Genomic DNA, 24,281 nt, shown 5'->3' on the forward strand with positions numbered 1-24,281 from the left:
ACGCGTGATTAGGGTACATCTCTCCATGGAGTCACGTCAATAGTAACTACGGTGGAAGCCAAAAGGTGATCACACAGAGGGTCTTTGACCATGCATGAGTATGGGGCATATTCTATTATAAATCAAATTTAAAGAATGATGAATTCTCCTGAAAACTCAGACATCCCATATTTTATATTTAATTCATAATGAATGTTTCCTATTTGTCATAATACCTGAAATATTTTTCTTTCGTAAGATAAATAAAACAATATTTGGTTTATATCTTATTAATAATCCTCCGTATATAAGATTTATATTGTTAGTTATAATATTATTAATATTTTTATAGTATTTTTTATATTTTCACTAAAACACTATAATCATATTTTACATATCCACCAAAATAACATAATTAACTAAAGAATTAAATCAGCTTAGTTTACGGATCAATAGACACTTCAGGGATTATAACAAATAAATTATAGTGTTTAGTTACATCTTATAAATAAGATTATATTGTTAGTTATGATATGTTTAATAGTTTTATAGTATTTTTTATACTCGAAAGAACGATTTTTCTCTTGGAATTCGCTAATAATTTTTTTTAAATCAATAATACGAGGAACACATGCTTTAAGATTCGTGTCCGTGTTGTTAGTCATGCATGCATCTCAAGACAAGTCTTTACTTCCGTTCTCGTCTACTTAGAACTCTCGCATGATATCTTGCTGTAAACGTCGACTCCACTCAAATATTCCTCGTCGTCAGCATCAACAAGAGACATACGTGGCCATGAACTAAACCCTTTGATCATCGACATGTCGATCGAGTCGAAATGTAGTAAGTAGGTAGGTGGACTCTCCTTCCACCTAACGAGTCCTTCCTTACAGGTGTGCAGCGTCTACAATTTGACCCATCACCGCAACGAGACAGTGGTTTTGTCTTCGCAGTCTCTTGTCTTTTAATGTCGTAGTCTCTGCCTTTGAATGCGACTTCATCCGTCCAAGTGCATACCCTTGTTGCCTTGCTTAAGAAGTCGATCGAGATACTTCAAGACATTAAATTGCTTCACCAGCAAGATTACCAAGTTCTTCGTGCCCTTACTATGGCTTCCTTTCTTAGGTTTTTTGTCTGTGAAAGTATATATATCGGGAACATTGTGATGGACCATATAGTCTCCAACTTTAACAAAAGCGAGATAATGCAAAGAATGATCAACATCATAGTTAAAGTGGTGGTTGCCTAATTCACGTAGGGTGGTCCAAACATGAAGCTTTATCTGATATATATAATAAGATTGTCCAAACATGAACAATCTTACTCGTTGACATTCTATCATTCATGTGCACCCTTTTTCTCTTGCAATAAGTGCATCGGGAACAAAAGCAGATTGATAGTAACCAAGTTGACTGATTCATGCAAGTTTATTATTGCGAGAGAAAGAAAGAGGGTCCACCTAAGATATGGGGATTTGGTGATGGGGATGTGAAAATGAATGAGACCCAATTAATCCGAGGGTGGAAATTGAAATGGGTTTGCCCCGTCTCTCCACACCTATAAGCGTGGATTCCTCGACGTGGTTAGCCATGTTGATGTTGAAGAAAGATGGGTGGCCAAGTGTGGTAGATTTGATTGGATGTTGACCGAGATTATTAGGGTGATCATGGGTTGGCGCCCACTTTGGCTTTTTCATCTTTTGTAATCAATGTAGGTGGGTGGGTGGGTGGGTTTTCACAGTGAAGAGGACAAGGAAACATAAAATAAGCAAAGAAATAAATCTTTGTTCCTTTAGTATATGTATTTCTCATATATCACAGTGTTAATAATTATTTATTATGTCTTATCATAGCATGATATAGTTTCTCTTTAACATGTTGACATAGATTATTTTAGTGTTTTTGATCCAAGTAAGAAAAAAAAAATACTATATTATCTTGTACTTGGTGACTCCCAAACTCCCACTGGTAGTATTATGTACTTGCATGGATATTAATTACTTGCATTGATATTATGTGGTTTGGGTTGACGTGGATGAAACAATTATTCTTTGATAGGTTATTAGATACTGGTTTGTCGGACTGTCGTTGTAGTCGATTCTCATACCTTTGTATGCACGCTTACAGTGAGTGCAATTAGACGACATTGGCTGTTCATTCTGCACTTGTCATCGATGCATTCACATTATGGAGGAGGAGCGGTGGGCAGAGAGAGAGAGAGAGAGAGAGAGAGAGGGAGAGGTCATTGCATGCGTACTTTAATGGCTCAGCAAGCATCGGCTTAATGGTTTAGGAGAAGTGTCACTTCGCTGGATCTTCCCGAAATCTCATGGCTTGCAGCTGTAGTTTACATCTCACATCCGTTCGGTTTCCTCTTGGAAGCGAGACACGGTGCAAGTGAGCCCGTGGCATTAGTTCATCGGTCCACCTCACCGCCACCGTCACTTGCCGAGGAAAGCCGGGACAAGCGGAGGGCAGAAGCCACATGTACTTGAAGAGAGAGCCAACACCTCATGTGCACCATGAGCTACAGAAGCTTTGGATATGAGTGGATAAAGGAGAAAAGAAGGTCGCAGATGAGGGGAGGAGTGAAAGGGAAAGGGAAAGGGAAATGGAAAAGGAAGGGCAGCGGTTAATGAGATCGCAAGGAGTGGGTGGGGTGTGAAAAGGGAGGCAAGATCACACACTTGGTGCTTTTGGGTAATAATTTCATGTACTTGTTGCACCCTTTCCCATGTGAATCCACGCAGTCATCTCCCTCTTCCTGCCTCCTCTTCCAGGAGATAGCTGGTCTTTGGCCCTTCCTTTTCTTTAGTGCAGGGGAGTTAGGTTGCTTCCTTTTGTCATCGTCTGTAGTCTACATACATGTTCGTGAGACTCGATCTTATTCTCATCCCATATTCTCACCACAAGCCCCATCAACACCATCACCCTGTCTCTTTCTCGTGAAGAAGAAAAAGAAGAAGAAGAAGAAGAAGAAGACTATAATATATAGAGGAGAGAGAGAGAGATAGAGTGAGTTGAAGAGGGGAAGAAACTGAACGAAGCATGGAAAAGAGCAGAGAGGTGGAATTGTGCGACACCGGCCTCAGTCTCGAATTGGGCATCGGCGGAAAGAGCACCACGTGGTCGACGGATCATCGATCCATGGCTCAGAGGCAGGCATCGCTCACGTTAAGCCTCTCCGATGAGGGATGCGGGGGCGAAGCCGTGCAGGAGGCGGAAGCTTACAAGGGGTGCGTGGAAGGTGGTCAGCTACGACCGTCATCTCCTCTCAGTCACAGCACGGTCTCGTCGTTTTCCGCTGCCTACCCTCAGACGATCAAGAAGGAGAAGGAGGTCGTGGGAGGTGAGGAAGCGGAGGTAGAGCTGGCCACCTTTCGAGGAGCACGCGACGACGATAACGATGGCAGTGGCAGGAAGAAACTTAGGCTCACAAAGGAGCAGTCGGCCATGTTGGAAGACAGGTTCAAGGAGCACAGTAACCTTAATCCTGTGAGTCCCAAGAGCTGTGTTCTATGAAACATAACAGTCTCTCTCTCTCTCTCTCTCTCTCTCTCTCTCTCTCTCTCTCTCTTTCTCTCTCTCTCTCTCTCTCTCCACTGACCATTGACCGTCTTTTAATTCGATGAGCATGCAGAAACAGAAGCATGCCTTGGCCAAGCAATTGAATCTTCGGCCACGGCAGGTGGAAGTATGGTTCCAGAACAGGAGAGCAAGGTTTGTGTCTGTTTCTCGTGTGTAACACCACGCACGCACGCACGCCCCTTGAAATCACACACAACTTGGTTGATGTCATTTGGATCATCATATCTAACGATCGCGTGACACCCAGGACTAAGCTGAAGCAGACGGAAGTCGACCGCGAGCTCCTGAAGAGGTGCTGCGAGTCGCTGACCGTCGAGAACCGGAGGCTGCGGAAGGAGCTGCAGGAGCTGAAGGCCCTCAAGTTCACGCCGCCGCTCTACATGCAGCTTCCGGCGGCCACCCTCACCATGTGCCCTTCCTGCAACAGGGTTGGAGGCTCTGCCGACAGCTGCAACAGCGGCGGTGCCGAAGAATTCGCGGCGGCACCACCAACTCCTCGCTTCTTCAATCCCTTCATCCATTCGGCAACATGTTAGCTAGCGTGGGAAGACTCTGCTCCTCGCACCCAGTACCGCATGCATGACCCACCCCCACTCTTTCTTCCTCGGGCTTTGGGAATAACACTTGATACTCATGCGCCAATTCTCTCTCTAACCTGGCTTTGCCTGCACGAAGATAGAAATCAAGAAACTCCGCTATAGTTTCCTACGGTAACCCCATGTATTTGACTGTAACATCGAGTATAAATAATCTTTCTTGTTCTTGCTGTCCACGCTGGTGGAAGGAGGAAGCAAGGAAGCTTCGTGTTATTCTGTGTCATGCAGAGTACGGGGACGACGCAGGAAGCCGTGACCTTTCCGATGGAGGGAGGCATACACGCTACGTTTTCCTTGCTTCGATGTGGGAACAGTGTGTGTGTGGGGGGTGGCGGGTGGGGGGCGGCGGCTCATGTGACCGTTGTCCGGTGATTGGGACCGAAGATGCGGAGGAAAGGAGGGAGAAGAAAGCGTGTGGGGAAAGGCATGAATGAAAGTGAGAAATCATGGATGGATAAGGCATTCATACCTGATTGATTGGATGACTATGGGTGCGTCACACCCACGTGACGTTGGTCCCACACGACATGAGTCTCGGTAGAATTGGAGGCCACGAAATAAGTCGTGGTTGTCTTTTCTGGGCCCCACTTATTAAACTCAATGAAAAAGCTTCTATCGACAATTCACAACAAAGTTTGATTTGTTGATTGTGTCGTGTAATATATGAACAATTATTTCTCATGATTTAAATCACGTTTAATTTCTTAAATGATAATTCCTATAACAAGTAACATGTGACGTATGGTAGAGAAATGTAGCTTGATAGCATAAACATATAAATAGTTGATGCAGCATAACTTGATAACTAAGAGTTTAATCCATAGGGTATCTCCAGAGAGGAATAAATTTGCACGGCTCAGACTTCAACTCGCCTGCGAAATAGACAAGATGTCATATCAACTATGATCCATCATGCATCTTTGCCATATCATGTCTTCTACTTCATTCCCGAACCCTAACCTACAACCTCCCTGTCATTCCGCACTCCCCTCCATCTCGTTTATGATTACTTCTTCTCCTGCTTATGCTGACAACAAGTTCTCAGGTCAGAGTAGTTCGATAAGACAGATATATAAAAATAAACAAAGCCAGGTGCATGAAGAAACGGGAGGTGCACGAAGAAATGGGATGATGTAAATTGTTGCACCTTTATACCGTGGTCGAGCGGTCAGCTCGATTCGATCCTGAATGTTCAAGGGTGCGTGACGTGAGAACTTTGGTAGTCGAGATAGACGTTGGGTTGGGTTGGGTTGGGTTGGATTGCGAATGTCATCGCATGCTTCTGCATCGCCAATCCTTGCACTCAGGTCGAGGTCGGGAGGGAGGTTTTTTTGATCCGATCCTTCTAAAGCTTTAGTTAACTTTTGATGAAAAATGAGAGAGAGTTGAGTGTTTGAAGTCCCCTCTTATTAGTAAGAGATTTGGCTTTTATACTTGCAACAGGGCGGTCAGTCGTACGCGGTCCTTTAATAACTGTCGACTTCTTGAGAGGGTGACTCATACCTTGCAGTCGAGCCTTGACCAACCCGTATGGGTTGGCACCATGCGGCGCTGTTCCGAGTTTTGCGGAACGACCTAAGGGTGTTCGACGCTGTATGGGTCGACGATATCTCGTATTTCGTAGAGCAGCTTTGGTGTGTTCGATGTCGACCTGTACAACGACGAACAACGTGGAGGTCGCTTGGTCATCATGTTCGGGTCTGAGGTGTCATTTTTCGTCGGTTCGAATATCCTTTGTCTGCTGCTATGTGGATGGTACCAAAATGCACCATATCAATGTCACTTTTGGTTCACGACCAGTGGAACACTAATGGCAGGAGTCTCGTCAAATAATGGAAGAACGAGGAGACTTACAGGATTTAGATCTTGTATGGGCAGTGCTGGTGGTTGATCGGAACACCACTGCAAATGAGATGAGCTAATGGGGATGGGAGTCTGGGAGGAATGCGGGGGTGTCTTTCTATCGCCACTGGAAAGCTAAATCCAATTTGCGTGTGCATGGTGTTGCTTTCCAGTCCATCTCCCTCCCTCGGCCTCTCTCTACTTCTCAATGTTCTCATTGATAGAAGATAAGATTTAACATGTTAATGTATTGAAGCTTCTTCATTTCTTCAATAAAGCTTCTTCAATAAAGTTTCTTCAATAATTGTTCTTATCTTCTATTATTTTCATCATGATATCAAAGCAGTGAGAAAAGCAAAGTTTCGCTCTTGCCTTTGGCCAACGACCAACGTCGTTGAGAAAAGTGAAGCTTCGCTCTTGTCTTCAGCCAGCAACCAACGCCACTGCAGCCACATTCCTAAGAGGCTCTAGCAATAGCAATCGCAACAGTAGCACTTTTGCCCTATTCATGAAGTCTCTCACTTGTAAACCATTTTTTGTATCAATGTATCAGGAGCACCATCTTGTTGGGGCATGATAGAAGATAAGATTTTCCCAACTATATGAGGAAATCTCTCTATTCTGTTGAGAAAAATCATCTATTCTGTTGGGGTTTCTCGTGAATTCTCGTAGAATTATTCTACTTATTCTTCGTATATTTTGGCGAGTTTGATGCTCGGGAATGGAGGAGTTTCCCAGCCGGGAGGCAATCCGTGGGGAGGTTTGCTGTTCACCTCTTCCTCTACGGCCAGACAAAGTAGCTGCAGCAGATGCAATGGTAGCAACTCCCTCAACCGCATACTGCAACCCCATCAACTCTTTTCTCATCAGCGACCACCACGAAAACCCCAACCTTCTCCAACCCAAACCCCAAGGAGCTTCCACTTCGCGAATCCCTCAGGGCGACGATCACGCCATCAAGGCCAAGATCATCTCCCACCCGCAGTGCTCCAGCCTTGTCTCTGCTTACGTAGAATGCCAGAAGGAACACATCATCTCCATGGTCCGAGCTTCCTCTCACCGCTTCCTTCTGCCAACAATTCTCTCATCACGTGCTTGCAGGTGGGAGCACCACCAGAGGTAGCTTCTCGGCTGTCGGCCGTTGCTCAGGAGTTTGATATGAGACTGCGAGCGAGTTTGATCTGCCGGGATGCAGCACCGGACTCCGAGCTCGATCAGTTCATGGTGTAAACTCGATCTCCCTTATTGACGTTGCCTTCCATTTCCTATGCCACGTGTTTCTTTGCCTGATGGGTTGTGATAGGAGGCGTGCCATGATATGCTCGTCAAGTACGAAGAAGAGCTGTCGAGGCCACTGCAAGAAGCCATGGCGTTCCTCCGGAGTGTAGAATCTCAGCTCAACTCCATCTCGGTCGACGGTGGCTCCCTTCCCATAACATCTAACGGTAATTAAACCTTCATTTTGATGGAAAAAGTAGTGAGGTCAAAGCTTTACTTGGAAGAAGGGGAAGTCGAAGAAGAAACAAAAGCAATGTTGATCACCAAAAAGACGTCAGAGGAATTCATGCACACATAAATATTGGGTTTATATTTACTTCTCCCAAACCTTTCTCCATATGGAAAAGTTGAAAGCGAAGGTTTAGACTTTGGGTTTGGGACTGGTTGAGGCTTCAACACTGCAATGCCGAGGTGCGCTCCGGTCGTATGTCAGTAAGCCGAAGTACGTGCAACTTTACGAGGAGAATCCCTTATTTCCCGCAACACTGAATGAAAGATCTGCACAGGCCGCTTTTATTGCATTAATGTTACTTAACCCATTTCTTTTTGGCCTATAATCTATCGAGTCTTCCTCATGATTCTGAACAATATAATACTTGATCCAATCGATGTATACACATGTCTTGAAAAGTCATTTATCTGGTAGAAAAATGTCGTAAGGGAGGAAGCCCAGCTGAAAAGATTCATGAGAGAGAGAGAGAGAGAGAGAGAGAGAGAGGTTCTAAATGTGTCGGGTTTCAAGGAGAACATCTTGATCCCCATTAACCTCAAGAACAACCAAGTCATCCTTGGGGGACTGTACATGCTCCATCTCATGTGATCAATTAACCAGACAACTCTTTCCGCTTTGTATGATGTTGTGGTAAATCTACCAAAGTTTTAAGATGTCAACAGCTTCATTAATTCAGACAGCACACAGTGGTAGATAACATCTTCCTATCACTGTTGATTTGCTGTGTGTCTCACTGGTTCTTGAAATGACATGAGAAAACAACCTATTTCTGAGGGCCGGCTCTCTTGCCTTGTAAACACATTGATGGTAACAATACAAATTAGTTTGAAGATTTAATTCCTGAATAAACTACTGTGCGAGGAATAGGATCTCTCCAATAGAATGACATTAAATTTAGTTTAGAGTGCTTACTTTCTCCTAACTAGCTTTTGGTATTGCACTGTGGCTTGCAATGCATGATGGGACCTGATGACCACATGAAAAGAACTCTGAAAGCGATCATCAGGTCAATTTCATCCTGCCCAGATGCAATTATATTTGACATAATCCTTAATCTGCACAAGGCAGGACAGATTTGCTAACTGTGCTTCCTGATGAGTAGAACACAAAGTTCTTGCATTTGTTGTTGTAAGCAAGCTTATTATTCCACTCGAATCATACTGTGTTGTATTGCGACATTTGTTCTCCCAAACCTTTTTCCTGGATACTAATGGAAATCTTTGCTGACTTGTTCTTCCTGAAAATGACACCGAAGAAATTAACTTCAATAACTATTCTCTTGCATTCACATATTTTGCTAGTTTTTCCGGTTTATTGTCAAACCCTCTTACAAGATGTCACACATGAACACATCCATTGTTAGCTCCTGCCACATTGAAGTATGCGAGCCCAATATAGTCTCTAGGAAGGTATTGATATGGCAAATATATTTCAGTAGTGACTGTGGAGTCTATCGGTGTGTGTTTTCTCTTGTTTGGTTACCAGAAGAGAAGTTTGGAGTTTATCCCGTGGAAGAAGACCAAGAAGGCAGTGATGAGGAGATGGACATCCCCCAGCTTGGCCCATGCACTGAAGACCAAGAGCTGAAGCATCATCTTCTGACGAAGTGTGGTGGATGCTTGAGTAGCCTCCTGCAAGAGCTCTCGGAGAAGAAGAAGAAGAAGAAGAACTGGTGGGAGTTGCATTACAAATGGCCGTATCCCTCGGTAAGTGCTCTTCTGCTGCTTTCTTCTCCATGAGGTGATAGTAATGTGCTTGCAAATTTGAACACCGGAGTTAGCGGAGTCCACCGGACTCGATATGAAGCAGATCGACAACTGGTTCATCAACCAGAGAAAGCGGCACTGGAAGCCATCGGAGGAGATGCAGTTTGTGGTGATGGATGGGTTCCAAGGCCCAAGCGCTGCTGCTGCCTCCCTGTACATGGATGGGCACTTCAATGGCGACGGCCTGTATCGCCTTGGTTTCTGATCTCTAAACCACAGATACTGATGATGTCTTCCTTAGCGATTAGATCGAATACTCTTTGATCTTCCATGTTGTCGAAGACTGCATCGTAGTTTTGAGTTGTACTTCTTGTGTTGCTGCTTTCGGTTTACGTACGAACTAAGCTGCATGATACAGTTGCATGATTAAGTCGACTTCCACGTTGACATCATGGACGCGATACAACGGTCATACCATTGTGGGTCAAATAAAAGACAAGTCCGAGTATCTCGGTCAAGGATGTCGGTCTACGTCCATCTAATGCTCGCAGAAGTTGATGAAGGCGACATTAAAGTGAAAGGCGATTGATAGGACGAGGACAAGGCTTGCAGAATACCTATTTGATTTCGGTGATCATCAAGTGACGATCGATTTTATGGGGACTCGGTCTCAGCAGTAAATGGTGGGTTCCACCACAAGATCCATCACTTCGCAATGCGACTTATTTGTAGGACCCACCACTGCTACATAAGTCTTTTGAACACCACAGGTTTCCGAGATGTAATCACCGGTCACACACATTAAAGAGTAGGATATGTATATATATATAAAGCTTCCTCGATATAGCAGAAACTGATATCACATACACACACAATGGAGAACGTAAACTGGTAGAGACAATACACCACCTTGCTATATGTCACTGGCGTCGCCTTATTGTATGATTCCTTTCAGCTCGGCACAAATGTAGGCAAACACACTTTTATCTCAGATCCCGGAGAGGCATTCCGGCGGGGGGACTGGGTACCGGGACTTGTCGGTGCAGTAGTCGTAGATCATGTACTGGGTCCTCACCCACCTGTACTTCCTGGCTTGCTCGGGGCTCAGCTGCCGGTACACCGCCCCCTCCCACCAGTTGTTGGGGTTGGAGGCGCAGTTGGCGGGGCCGGGAACGGCGCAGCCCTCGATGTCGAAGTCCTTGTAGTAGGCGTAGAAGGGCGCCTTGCTCCAGTCGATCTTCTCCAGCCCGCCTCGCGTCGCCCAGTCGTCGGCCTCCCAGAGCGTGGAGTACACCCCCATGGGCTGCGCCTTGGGGTACGGTACCCCCCTGCCCTCGTTGTTCTTGTACACCCTAATCGGCACGTCGTCGACGGAGAAACTGAACGGCAGAGAGCAATCACCAAAGAAGCAACTCAAGTTAGAAAAGATGTCATCTTTACTGCATCGCGTCAACGGGTGCACATGTAAACCCAAGTCAACCGTCTAAATGTTACTGTAACGCATCGTACTTCTGCTATAGTTGGGTTGGTGGTGTTATATGGATAGATCTATCTTGCACAGCATTCATAAGGCGCATGACACAAGCTAACATGTCCATATCTATCGACATGCCGTCATGCAATTCACTCGTATCTTGGCAACAAGAAGAAATATTCACAGTTGCATGGGGATCAAATGATTCGGTTGCCTTTGAAACGAAACAGAAGCCTATTCATGCGGTCTCTCCTTTTGGCTACTTTGTTTGGATGCGCACACCATTAACGTCGCTCTTTCATCGGGTACTCCATTTTGATTCTGAAACGTATGACATGAATTTACAGAGAAGTAGATATGGAAGGAGAAGAGCTTACACGACGTGGTAATGGTTCCAAAGGATTGAATAGGTGTGGTAGTCTGCAGCGGGATCGAACCAAAGGTTGACTCTCTGCTCGCGGTCGCCCTTCCCATGAGCGTAGATATTAGTCTGCACTGTGTATGGCTGCCCGCTCCGGTTCCCCAAGAACTCGAAGTCCAGCTCGTCACGAACGGTGTCGGTGTCCGAGTTCATCTGCAGAATCCATCGATCATCCCAACCTAATCATACGACGTAAAATGAAGACTTGAATAATGCTATACGACCGACGAACATAGAAAGCGGTGACGGTGCCGGCGGAGTCGGCAGGGATGAGCTTAATCTTCATGCTAACGCGGCCGTAGTGGTACTGCTTGTTGGAGGCAAACCCACAACCTGAGTCACTCCGGAGAATGAGGAGAAGTTGGACGATGCATATGTACTGCAGTAAGATGTTGGCAAAGTATACAGATGAGAAGCTGATCTCAGTACCTGAGGACGGGTCCAGCATCAGCTGGATTGCAGTGCCTCCTTGCAGCTGCTTGATGTGAGTTTCTGCCCAGGTGATGCGGAAATCTTGAAGGAAAGTGGCCGGCCGTGCGCCGACTATGGCGACGAGGGCGAGGAGGAAGAAGGTAAGAGACAGTACGGTGGTGCGACCCATTCTCCGCCTCCTCCTACCAGTCGTAGAAGCTAGAAGTCAGTGAGGAGAGATCTGAAGGTGGTTTGCTTTTATAGTGGAGAAAAGGAGGCAAGGGATTGCGATGGCTTCATTAAGATGAAGTGCCCCATGACGGCCTTGGCCTTCCAGCTCACGGCATGCCGTCTCGGGGCCCTCAAGCTTTACGCTCTTCTCATGGCGATGCTATGTTAACCCTCGGCTTGTCTCGTACGCGTCGCAGGCTTGCTCGTTTTCCCTTAGGACATGGTAGGCGGAGACGGAGATTTATGCTGCTGGCAAAGGGCCAGATGCAGAGAATGAGGGCCGTACGGGCATGGATCGGACGGATGCGTGGCGAGCTCGCGACGAGTGGGCTGCCGGCGTACGCCAGCGGCGCCCAGCGTGGAACGACCGACGGCACCGTGCGGTGCGTCCCGTTTCATTTCATTTCCTGTTGTTTCATTGCCCAGTCTTTGCGCGACACGTCCAATCGCTGGGGCCCGGTACCGACGGTCTCGAGCCGGGGCTTATCCGACTGGTGACGTGGCGAAAGACTACGGGCGCAAGGCGGACGGCAGCAGCAGTGTGCGACTGTGACTGGGCCCAAACAGGCTCCCTTCTGTCTTTTGAGATCGAGTGGTCTTTCCTCTCTCTTTCTCTCCAAAACTTGATGGTTTAATTAAAAAGATTATATGTATATATAAACTGATTTTAGTACCCTTTAATTATATTATGATGGCAAAATCCTAAGAGATTATTATATGTATAAGTTTCAAATTGATAATAAATAATAATCATAATTAGTAGTGATTAACTTAAGCTTGTTAAATGAATATTTAACATGATAAAATTTCTGTGAAGCATCTTATTATTCTAAATAATAGTAAATAATTCGTATTTTATGTGAGACAGTACTTTAAAACCATGATAATACTGTCTAATAATTTTCAGTATAATCAGTCTCTCATGTGACTAAAGAACAAAGCAAATAAAAAATCTCTCTTTTCTTAAAAGATATATTTATATATATAAGCCAATCATTAACTTTTAAGCTTAGAATTCTTATTAAGTTTATGCAAATGAAATAGAGAGGAATTTTAGAGAGAGGTAGGCAAGTCATAAATATTTACCTCTACACAAGTGTCCAAGGAACCGAAAAGTGGGAAGATTAGGACGCATCAACCACCATGTCCTTGGCGGCGTTGCGGATGGAAGATTCCAAGCAGTCAATAATAATAGCCGTTCTCTTATTGTCACATTTGGGCGTTTCATCAAAGCAAATGCATCAAAGTAAGTGATGGTTATAGGATATATTTTGAGTCCAAGATATATCACAATCGATGTCACATCGTACTACAGCGCAAGGGAAGCACCCTCACGCGCCAAGTAAGAACCCATACCAAGACATTGTTTGGTATGGTCATCTGACGTCGTTCCGTGCACAATGGCCGCACAAAAGTACCGTCTCGTCTCTCGAGGATCAGTCGTCACGCTAAACCCGCATATGATCGACCCTCGTATAGTAATATAAAAGCCCCTGATCGATATCCGACCAGGGGGAGGACAAAATGAGAGGAGAAAGACAACTACTGACTTGCTCGTCGGAGGTGCTAAAGTCGGGAATCACCCGACGAAAATCATTTTTGCAGGAAAGCAACCACCCTTAAGCCACGAGCGTCTCAACCTGAGAATTACCATCGAGTGAACGAAGGTGAGCTACCAACCAACCTGGAGACGAGGAGACGCTGCTCAACACGGACGATGCCCGAACTGAGAAACGCTGATCAACACCCCATCACGAGGGCCCGGCCTACCTCAATATCTAACTCAAGTGATAGAAGACTTCTGACATCGATCCGTGGACCACGCCATGCTGACTCATATGTAACGACACATTTATTCACCAACAATGGTTATCGGTTTCGAACCTCGGTGATTGCATGGGAATGGATGCCTGTCATTGATTGCGTCGCATCTACATGATTGTTGTGTTTGTTAGGCTCGACGATTAGATGTCTCGTGAAGGGCAAGCCATGTGACATGTCCATCCGAAGCATCGTGTGGGTGGCAAAGATGGCATGCATTGAATTTGGTTCCCCCACTTATCCATGCTTTTGATCGGGCAAGATGTCAATATTGTGCTTTAAGATCGCGACATCAATATTGATTGATTGATCGATCAGCCCATTTATATCCTGTTAAAGGCTTAGACAACAGCGTCTAAATGGCGGCCCATAAAGGCTCACTTTGGATCGGTATTCAAACAGTTAGTTCGGCTTTTCTTGACCCAACTCGGCCTGGTAAGTCGAAATAAGTGATCGGATGGGCGATCGCCGACTCTTCTTCCTCGCGGTCGCACCGGCGACCCCGCCGTGCGTGAGCCGATCCCTTCGCCGCTTAGGAGGTGAGGGATCTCGATCCTTGCTGACGTCGAACTGGTGGATCCGCTTTCGTGTTTGATGCCTTTCTTGCCGATCCGTAGCGATCGGTTCTTCTGTTCTTGATTTCGGTTCGCGGGGTTTTCTTGGCGTGGATTTGGTGATCGTGGGTTGGTAATCTTGAGCTTTTTTCCTTTTGTATCTTGAGATTTCGCCATTGATTTCGGTTCTTCTGTATCGTGGGTTGGTTCTTCTGTTATTGATTTTGGTTCGTGGGGTTTTGTTGGCGTGGATTTGGTGATCGTGGGTTGGTAATTTTGTCTTGAGCCTTTTCCTTTCGTATCTTGAGATTTCGCCATTGATTCGTCGGTCCTGGCGGTCTAGGGTGGTGGATCTTGGAGAATCTTGGTGCCGCTTCGAATCCCTTGGGGCAATTTCGAATTGGTTTCCGAAGCTCTTCGATGTCTATACTTTGTCTACTTCAATGATCTGGTTCTTTTCCCTTTCAGCCTGGCCGGCTTTCACCTTGCACTAATCTTGTGCGTCTCATTGTTACACATGCATTGCAGGATTACAGCTTGCTGCCAATGGCTACAATACAGCATTTCTTTGGGATCTCCTTAACAAGTAGGATACCGTTTACCTTTTCGTTCTGTAATCTATGGTAGACATAATCTACTTTCTCCTGTATTCCCGGCAAGATATATTATCCAATGTATTTTCATTCATCTAAACTTATTAAATCGATCATCACATACTTGTGGAAGTTCTCATTCTGTCTCTGCATCCTCATTTGATCGAGTTGCTCTGAAGAAATAAGTCTTGATTTGAGGTTTTTTGATTGATTTTCAATCATATAACCACATGTTCAAGTTTATGAGGCAAGAAGATGAATTTCATGCTCTTGCATTATCAAGCCTTTCCTTCAAGATATTTGGATCTATGGAAGCTTTATTGGTTCATATACATGATAGTAAGCATAAATAAATAAGTCCCCAAGTTATGCTTTTAGTAATAATCCCTTCGAGACTATAATACATAAAACTAAACAGATGAAATGTACTTTGCACTCTTTTATATTTTAAGATTCCAATGCAGAAACAGTTTGGTTGTGCAAAACTAGCTTAATGTTTGGAGCAGATGTACAGTTTTTTTTTTTGGCTTCTCTTAAACTGGCTAATTTTATGAATTGTAGATCTTCTTAATGTTGATCATTGCCCCTTACCAAACAACCAGGACCGAAGGATCTCACAGATATTGCCAGGAATGCTGGTAGACTGGCAGGATGAGCAATTGCATATGTTCAATTAGTTTGTAGGCAGTTGTTTTTAACAGATGTGCCACCATCTCAGGCTAGCAAGGTACTACCTTTTCTTTCCATTCAGTCGAATTGTCTGGGAACCCATATATATTTGATAACATGCAAGTAACTAATAGACAGCAGATAAGTCTCTTGGAAAGGAATAAATCTCGACCTGTATTCTGCAGTCAGTAGAACTTAGCAGTTGTTCCAAATGCAATTCTTTATTACGCTTTTTTGTCTCAATGTCTAACTTTAATTTACAAGTCATGGAAGATAATGTCATATTCTCATTTAGCCTGTCATGATGTCATTTAGACTTAAAGTCGATACAATGGGAGTCACTTGATCGTGCATGTGATACACTAACCACTAGAATGCGCCCTTGGAGACAATTTTGCAGAATTTTGGACTCTTCAATGGCAATTAACAACTTCAGCCCTCTAGATTCATTGTTACACATGCAACCTTGTTGTCTAGTCCTCAGAGTTGTCTCAGTGCCCAGCAACTATGGTTCTTGCTTTTACATTTTACACTAGCTATTTGTTTGAAAGTTGAGAATTGCAACTTTTTCAGAATGAAGCGATGATGGTTTCTTCCACCATGTATCATATCACTTTTTCACTGCATAAGAATTTCTTGAGGAAATTTACGTTATAAAACATAAAACAATTAAATTATCAATTTGTTGTAGAAAAATGCTGTTTGGCCTTATTTTCTGATGTCGAGCTTCTGCTAGTTTTTGGGAGAAATTTAAGCTGAAAGACTAGCATTAGTGTTGCTAATTTTCTTTCTGAAAGAGCTCTTGGCAGGAAAAATACTATGTAGAATGATCAATGAAATGGTCTAAAGTTATGTAACACTTAAGAAATAGACTGAACATGTATTTGTTTCGAATTGAGAATAGTTATTTTGTGATGGTCCAGGTGCCAGTGTGATGGCTTGCTTCTGGATATCTCCTAACGTGCCCTTGGCACTTTGGGACACTGGTAGCGAAGATATCTCATGTCACTTTTAGGTGATGACTTAGTCCTATAATGGAAGCGGTTGAGATTTATGTTCATGACTTCCAACACAATTTTATGCTGATTTCCAGTGGCTAACATGACTCTTCATATTTTTCATCTGGATTTGGGATCCTGTTTTGCTGTGTAATATGGAAAAATAATATAATGAAAAGGAAATATCCACAATGGGTATAAGTAGGAGTTACAAGGACTCTAAAGATAAGGATAATTGATGGAAAATTAACTTAGATGGTTCACTACCTTTACAAATGGTATAGGTGCCAGGAATAGCTATCACATGTATCAAATATCCAGGTTGCTCAAAGAGCCGATACAATGACAAAGTACCTGGAGAATGACAAATCTATTAGATTATTTTAACCAAATGCTTGCCTTGTGTTGGCCAACTATTTCTACTTCTTTCTGAGAAAGAAAGAAGTTTGATATTTAGGTTACACCTCAGGAAATTTGCTTGTTAACATGTCATTTTATTAACTAGTGAACGTCCAGAATTTCTTATATATGATCCTTCCAGGAAAGAATAAAGCAATGCCGTGGAATGTTCAAAATGAATATGAAGCTTGGCTGGCTAGGGATTTTGACTTTAATCAAATATTAGAGAAAAGGAGGAAAGATGTGAAGGGTCCCAATGAAAAGGCCAATATATGCTTCATGGAGCCCCATTGATGTGTGATATGTGGACCTAGATTGGAATTGGTTTCTGAAATAATTTTACCAAGCTAATAATAGGTTCTCTGAATATGGCATTGGTAGCTCTAGAAATGTTCACTATCACAAGTGAGATATGGGTTTGTTAAAATTTGAGTCTCACAATAATTGCGGATTTCTATCATGGATTATATTGTGGAAGCAACTATTATTAATTAATGATGAAGTATAAATGGATAAGAAAAAAAAAGATGAATCATTAATGATTAAGATTAAATAATGTCAACTGCAAGGGGTATAGACAAAAGAAGAAATAATGCATATTGTTTTTCTCTCTTGGAGTTCCCATGAATTATGACAAACTAGAACACTTTGCATCTGAATCAATTAAAATATCAGAATACATTGTTTTGTCATCCGAATCCTATTGGATCTGGTGTATGTTCATGTAAGCTTGTAATTACATGCCTGCTTGTACAGATTGTAGTATCATTTTGGAATTTATCTTTTGCTAAATTGCTACTTACCAATAAAGGTGTTATGACCCTCTAGTTCTTACTGATTGTCTGAAAGAAAAGAAAATAACATTATTTGTTTTAGACAGTGGTGTGTGATCGACAATTTTATTTGGTCAAAAAGGGCATTGATTTGATTATTGTAAATTATCCTGCATAAATTATTGTATAGCTCATAGTTCCATGCTTATAGGTGCACAAAGAACTACAAGATAGCATTTCTTTATTAGAAGCAAGGTTTTTATGGAAGACAAAGCATATCAATAGTGAACCTAGGTCTATTTCCTCCGAGGATGGATGGACCAGAACAAATGCAGAGCACTGGTATGGAACAAATTTTGAAGTCTGTCTTTCTAGTTTCCTATCACCATGCTTCTTGGGATTTCTACCATGAAAGGCCTTTCCAAGAATATAAGCAGGCTTCAATATTGCTGTAATATCTGATGGAGAAGAATAAACCAATAGCAATAATCCCTATGGTTTCACTCAATTCAGATAATCAGGTTATCAAGTTCATGCATTGTAGCTTTGCTTATTTCTTGTACTTGTTTCACTCTAGGATCTAAGCAGAGCAAATTCAGTTTCTTATGGTTTCCACAACCAGTCAATGAGATATTCCAGGCTAGCTGATGCTTCACTGTCCAGTCAGGTCCTTGTGAAATTCATGAAGATGTGATGGAACATGATGCTGAAGGTGACATGCTGACTGTTCTTCCTGTGTCTGCTGAAACAGCAGGATCACTTCCAAAGCATGTCGGTAAACATCCCTAGTCGCTGGTATAATTCCATGTTTTTATTTTGGTATTGATATCAATATATTTTAGACCCATGCTGTGAAGTTTTTGTAAGTGAATCGTACTAGGAAAAATTAGATTATTTTATCGTTACTGGGAACTCAAAATATTTAGAGAAGAGAATGAAGATTGAGCAATGGGAGCGGGTGCACTGAAAATTCAGCTATTACTATGTTCCATATAGTTGTATTTATAACCTATACACTATGAGTCCCATAGAGAGATGTTGAGAAAAAAAAAAAAAGGATTCTCTCCAAAATTTAGTATCACAGAAAAAAGGTGGAAAACTTTCTACCTCAAATTGCCCTTGATATATTTGATAGTTGATGTCTTGGGAAAGTCTAGTGATTCTTCATCGACTTCTGATTGTGGAAACTCGATTGATTGCACACAAAGCACAGTTCCCATGATCTTGAAAGAGTGAATTACTCTTACGCGGAAACGAAACTGTACTTGCATTATACCAGTCTTAATTGATCTAATTATGACTTTGTCTACTGACCTGATCAATTATGAATTTTCACATTTGGCATAGATCGGAGCTGTGTGGAAAATTAGGATTCTCTCTGGCTGTGGGACAAATAGGACAATGATATGATTGCTTTGCCGTGTGTTAGTGGGTCTTCTGGTGGCTTACTGTCATGGTTGCCGTGTGTTGGCCCTTGATGATATAGATATATTTTCCTATATTTATTGTACTGTACTTATTGTTTCCACTCTGTCATGGTTTTTTAACTACCTCTTTTACTGCATGGTTTATTTTCCTATGTATCTTTCGCTGTTTGCAACTTTAGTAGCTATGAATGAGTCTGGCTCTCCAATCTCACTATTGGATATTTTCGACATGCTTTTCATTCTCTACGTTTGCACAGTTGTATATGTGGTACTAAAGTCAAAGCACCAGCGTAGAATTTTCAGTCATTGATCTTCCTAGAGTAAGACCTTGTAACATGACCCCAATATAGAATGACAGATGAATAAAATTTTTAAAGAATTTTCAGTCAATGTTGTATTTTCGTTAAAAATCTAGAAAGTGTATGATTAGTCTATTTATGAATCAATAAAAGGTTATTAAAAAAATAATGAAGCCTAATAAATTGAAACACGATCTTATTTGATTTTTTTCATATTTGATCTTATTAAGCAATAAACAAAAAATAAATTAAAATTTGATTTTCATATTATGAAAGACGATCGATTAAAAGTTAGGAAAGTTTACTAATATAAATCAATCTTGATGAAAAAATCAAATTTCATGCCATAATACTTCTAAAAATATTTTGGTAAAAACAAATATTTTATTTTTTACAAAATACTTTGCATTCATAATTTTTAAATTATTTAATGTAAAAAGCTATCAATACTTTTGTTGGTACAATATTTAATATTGCCTATGGTTTATCATTCAAATATTCTTGGAATTATATTTTTTACATTTTTTTATTTGAAGTAGACGAGTTGGGCAAACATTTTTTATATTTTCTACAGCCTGGCTCGCAAAGTCTAAGAAGGGCTATATCTTAGGTCGCCCATATATCACGCATTTCTTAAACCCGGCAATAAATAGAGTTTTCAAATAACCAGACAATTGCAACATAATCAATAGCCGTAGACGGTAGTCAAAATCCTATAGGCCCCCACCTATCATCAGCCCGTCATTTCCCCGGAACTAGATCAGCAGCTTCTCTATAGCATCCTGCAATGTCACCGGTGTCAACTAATGCTACCACCATGTAAAATCACGCTAGAAAAAGACGGGAAAGTCGAATGCAGCGTGAATGATTCTAACGATCCGGGCTCAAAAGAGCACAACTTAATACAATCAGCGCGAGAGGGATGGGGAGCTCACCTTGAGTTGCTGAATCTGAGATTTCAACTGGCTACCTTCGTTGCTGGTAACAGAACAAGCTATCACAGGCCTCGTAACTCCGCAAGCTCGACCAAGAGCTTGTTTGGAAGGAACAAAAACATAAGGCACATTCTGGCATTGCGAGTGTTCAAACAGGTTAGAAACTCAAATACTGATTCATTTTAAGCATATATTTGTAGCTAAGATGACAGTCGTATAAGCTTGTGTTCAGCATCAACAACAATATCTCAAGACTTTTTTTAAATAAAAAACATAGTAAAAAACAACAGATAAATGGAAATAATGTGCAGCAAAAAAGCAACATAGAAGAAAACCTGGATCCTATCATGAACATATTCATTCCCTATCTTGTTTTTTCGATGTTAGACCCTTTGCAGAAACTAATAATCCCAAGAAACAAGGGAATGGAACAATCTCCTTGAAATTCACATGTTTTATAACAGTGAAGAGACTATAACTAAAACCAGCACCAGAGATCACTTTTAACATCTGGAAGACTCTAGCTTCAACTGTGTTTGCCAGTTGCCCGGGAATACAGTTAGATTAGAATATATACAAGAGGATTTTGCAGCTAGGTATACAGAAAGAATATAAGGGCGTTGAAGCATGCTATTTAATGGTGACAAAAAAGGATGAGCCCAGAATATGCATATTATCCAGAACATCAAGAAAATATTCATTAAAGCATATGCATTTTTAGTGGTCAAATTTTAAAGAATCCCTCGAGGGGTTACAGATGTTGTGCTCACTATGGCTTTAATATGATGAGCGTCTCACAGGAAACATGTTACTTGTAAAAGCTTCTGTTCAATGATACCAGAAACCTAACAGTTATGTTACATGCATGCATGACTTTTGATTACAATGAGAACGATGCAATGGAACTTAGAATTTTAGCAAATCCGACCATATGCATTCTCATGTCTCAACAACATATCACTATGGTACAGTCTAGATCTACGACAGCTATTTGTGATGGTAGATTTTCTTGCCAAATTATAACATGTTCAGGGTGTCAGCTACCAAGCACAGCACTATGGTTTTGTTTCATTATAAACTTATTTAATAAACATGTCCAAATGCTAAATGCTAAAAAATGAAGAATGCTACTTTACAACCAGTACAGTTTAGAAATTAATCAGCTCATTTCTTCAAGGCTATTCACCATAAGTCATCACGTAAATGGTAACGACAATATCAGAGAATGTTCAACAAAAAAAGGAACAGTGACTAGGCTGTGTTGTGAAATCACCCTACTCCACTGCTTAAACAAGTTTGATGGCAATGAACTCAGATAATTAGTCCCATTGACATGTAGATATGGCCTCTTGCGTTACATACGAACAGTTAAAAGACTGAATCCGCAAACAAACACGTATGTTGTTTCTTTACTTGAGATAATTAATCAAGTCGAATAAAGGTACTCAACTCTTAAAATTTGCATTGTAATGCACTAAGAAATGAATTTATACCATAATAATACACTCAAAAGCTATAATGCAAACAGAGGTAAGATTAACAAGCTTAATCTAAAACAAAAAAACATTTGGAACATCAAACACAAAAATCATAATTACAAGGACCAAGGATTATATCAAACTAAACTGACTCCCTCCTGAACAAGCATCAAAAATCATGATGTTGGCCGCCTACATTAATATGAATAGATTTGGACTTTCTTAAATTTATTCGCTTCATTGAACCGGTTATCAGATCAACCTTCTATCCAAGTGACCAATCCATCACCACCACACTATGTCATATCCTGCACCCAGACCAACCTGGCTACGGTTTCAACAACACACATGGTCTTGGCTGAACAATATTCCCCTATATTTTTTGCATAACGATAGGCCTAAAACTAATGAACAAGGTCACAGCACAAAAGCACAATCAGCATGATAGGCCACACATGGTCCTACATCTTTTTCCACCACTGCATCTCGAATTTATATTACTCACTTAACCCTAGTGTCGCCAGCAGCAACCATACCCAAATAACTCACAGAAGAAACGGCATACCTTGTCCTCGGCAAGCAAGGGGAGATGGAGAAGGATTTCGAGCGGCTCCGTATCAGCTGCCATCACCACAAACTCGGATATACCTCTGTTCAGGGTTTTGGTTGCTGGTACAAGCAAAGCAAATCAAGAACGACAATGAATAAACACGCCATCACCATCAAACCCACAGAGAAGTGCAGCAGAGAGAGAGAGAGAGAGAGATCGCGCGCAAATAAACGAAAATGACCTTCGTTAGCACCCTTCTTGAGTTGTTTATAGTTGGCTGCCTGTTGGATCAGATCCAGGATGGTTATTGTCAGCTGAGCGTCGGCCAAAGGGTACGCCTTCGGATTCACAGCCTCGGTGCTCTAATATCAAGATGACACCGTCAAGACCCAACAAATATAAATCGGAACGGAGAACAAGAAGATTCAGCGAAGAAACCACGAAAGTTGTACCAAAAGACACCCACGAAACAGAGATTAAATTAAGATTAAAAGGGAACAACCCACTAGAACCCTTAGTAAATAAAGATTAAAAGGGAAAACAAGAACTGCTCCCAAACAACTTCCCCAAACGAGCCAATAATACTAGAAAAAAGGATCGCGATCTCTTAAGAAGAAACCAAGATCGCAATCTCTAGAAGACAGACATCAGAAGGGAAAACAACAATTAGAATCGATCCCATCGAGAATCCTAAGACTACAAGAGGAGGCGGCGGATGAGGAGACGCACCATGTTCTCGACGTGGATTGCGGTGCGGAGAAGCGACGTCACGCAGACAACCCTAAAGCCCTAAAACCCTTCCGCCTCCCTCGGGGGCTTTTATACGTCGGCCGAAAGTGTGCCCTAGCGATTCGCGGTGACTTGTTCCCCTGGAACTTTTAGCTTAATTGGAACCCGTGGGTTCAGTGTTATTCTAGCCTCTAGGCTAGGTGGTGGATTTCCTTCCTAAAGGAGCCCCCATCGTTTCCATTATTCCCAACTATGGGGGTCTTACATTTCTTCTTGTATAGAAACTACACAAGATGTGGGAAAGCATAGCAAAAATAAATATTAAAATTGATAATTCTTAAAAGAAAATATTATTGGGATCAAAGAACATATCATGTCACTCTTATGGAACCATATATATATCTCAACTCCTTTATGAGAAATATTAAAAAATAAATTAAAAAGAACTATTAGATAAATTATGGTATTAAGTCACTATCCAAAGGAAAACAATACTTTACAACTTATCCAATAGATTTGTTGAGTATTTTTCAGCTTAATTTGATACTGATAATCATTTAGTTTCACATTGATTAAGGAGTATGATCGAATCTTTCTTACTCTGAAAAGTACCTTTTGGAGCGTACATATTCCGAAAGGGTAAATCCGTGAGGGTATCAAATCCATTTAAAAAAAATTGACAACTTAAAACTTATTTTTATATATTAATACTTCGTAATAAATTTTACATGTCAAACACTAGTCTCGTGATGATGTATCAAATGTTAATAGATTAAAATATCATCAAATATATTTTTGAAATCTATTTATCAAACTAAGGATAGAAGGATAACGAGACTCCTTACCAAAAGTTGAAAGAATAAAATATTATATAATAAATTAGTATACCTTAAATATTAGTCAGGTATTAGCGTAACAAATATACTTATTAACATTTGATATATATAATAGTAGGATTCTAGGATTGAATCTTGTCAAAATTATTTATTTTTGCAAAAAATTTAGAAGAGATATATATATATATATACTTAATATATATTTTTTTAAAAATAATATCTTAAATAATAAATAATTATACACTATATACATATATATATATATATATATGTATATATATGTACATATAAAGTCCAATAGTTAAAGTTAATGGAGTGAAAAGCTTTTACCGGAGCATGACATGCCATGTGGGTCCGGAGTAGGCGACGCATCCCCAAGGATAACACCAGAAGCGAGTCTCAACCATTCGCCTACGCCCAACTTGCGCACGTTATCCCCTTCGCCGTCTCTCTGTTATCTCGA

At 41.6% G+C, this 24,281-nt stretch overlaps 4 protein-coding genes and 1 long non-coding RNA gene across 12 annotated transcripts; 3 read left to right on the top strand and 2 right to left on the bottom strand.

The window, feature by feature from the left end:
• Window positions 1–2,576: 2,576 nt before the first annotated feature.
• LOC103993813 (homeobox-leucine zipper protein HOX19) lies at window positions 2,577–4,375 on the top strand. Its single transcript, XM_009414006.3, has 3 exons — window positions 2,577–3,473; window positions 3,619–3,698; window positions 3,814–4,375. Exons 1-3 carry the CDS (start codon window positions 3,027–3,029, stop codon window positions 4,100–4,102), a joined length of 816 nt encoding a protein of 271 aa, XP_009412281.1. The 5' UTR covers window positions 2,577–3,026; the 3' UTR covers window positions 4,103–4,375.
• Window positions 4,376–6,725: 2,350 nt separating this feature from the next.
• On the top strand, window positions 6,726–9,485 carry LOC103994328 (homeobox protein knotted-1-like 6). The gene is made up of 5 exons (XM_065164325.1): window positions 6,726–7,046; window positions 7,106–7,228; window positions 7,308–7,449; window positions 9,000–9,220; window positions 9,291–9,485. The coding sequence occupies exons 1-5, from the start codon at window positions 6,726–6,728 to the stop codon at window positions 9,483–9,485; spliced, it is 1,002 nt and encodes a 333-aa protein (XP_065020397.1).
• Window positions 9,486–10,021: 536 nt separating this feature from the next.
• Window positions 10,022–12,116, bottom strand: LOC135645076 (probable xyloglucan endotransglucosylase/hydrolase protein 7). The gene is made up of 4 exons (XM_065163142.1): window positions 11,545–12,116; window positions 11,348–11,448; window positions 11,072–11,268; window positions 10,022–10,599 (listed from the first exon to the last, which is right to left on the bottom strand). Exons 1-4 carry the CDS (start codon window positions 11,714–11,716, stop codon window positions 10,209–10,211), a joined length of 861 nt encoding a protein of 286 aa, XP_065019214.1. The 5' UTR covers window positions 11,717–12,116; the 3' UTR covers window positions 10,022–10,208.
• A 1,875-nt stretch (window positions 12,117–13,991) lies between these two features.
• Window positions 13,992–19,221, top strand: LOC103993811 (uncharacterized). 8 transcript variants are annotated; one of them, XR_010498448.1, is made up of 6 exons: window positions 13,992–14,117; window positions 14,661–14,718; window positions 15,287–15,452; window positions 17,776–17,906; window positions 18,142–18,359; window positions 18,912–19,221. It is a non-coding gene; the product is annotated as an uncharacterized LOC103993811 (long non-coding RNA). The 8 variants fall into 8 exon arrangements; XR_010498450.1 differs by having other exon boundaries at window positions 13,993–14,117; window positions 18,142–18,339; XR_010498449.1 differs by having other exon boundaries at window positions 13,993–14,117; window positions 18,142–18,335.
• A 657-nt stretch (window positions 19,222–19,878) lies between these two features.
• On the bottom strand, window positions 19,879–23,123 carry LOC135645043 (uncharacterized). Its single transcript, XM_065163082.1, has 5 exons — window positions 22,983–23,123; window positions 22,495–22,615; window positions 22,269–22,372; window positions 20,226–20,357; window positions 19,879–20,072 (listed from the first exon to the last, which is right to left on the bottom strand). The coding sequence occupies exons 1-5, from the start codon at window positions 22,983–22,985 to the stop codon at window positions 20,046–20,048; spliced, it is 387 nt and encodes a 128-aa protein (XP_065019154.1). The 5' UTR covers window positions 22,986–23,123; the 3' UTR covers window positions 19,879–20,045.
• Window positions 23,124–24,281: the final 1,158 nt, after the last annotated feature.

The sequence above is a fragment of the Musa acuminata genome, chromosome BXJ3-8, assembly GCF_036884655.1.
Source record: "Musa acuminata AAA Group cultivar baxijiao chromosome BXJ3-8, Cavendish_Baxijiao_AAA, whole genome shotgun sequence".
NCBI lineage: Eukaryota > Viridiplantae > Streptophyta > Magnoliopsida > Zingiberales > Musaceae > Musa > Musa acuminata.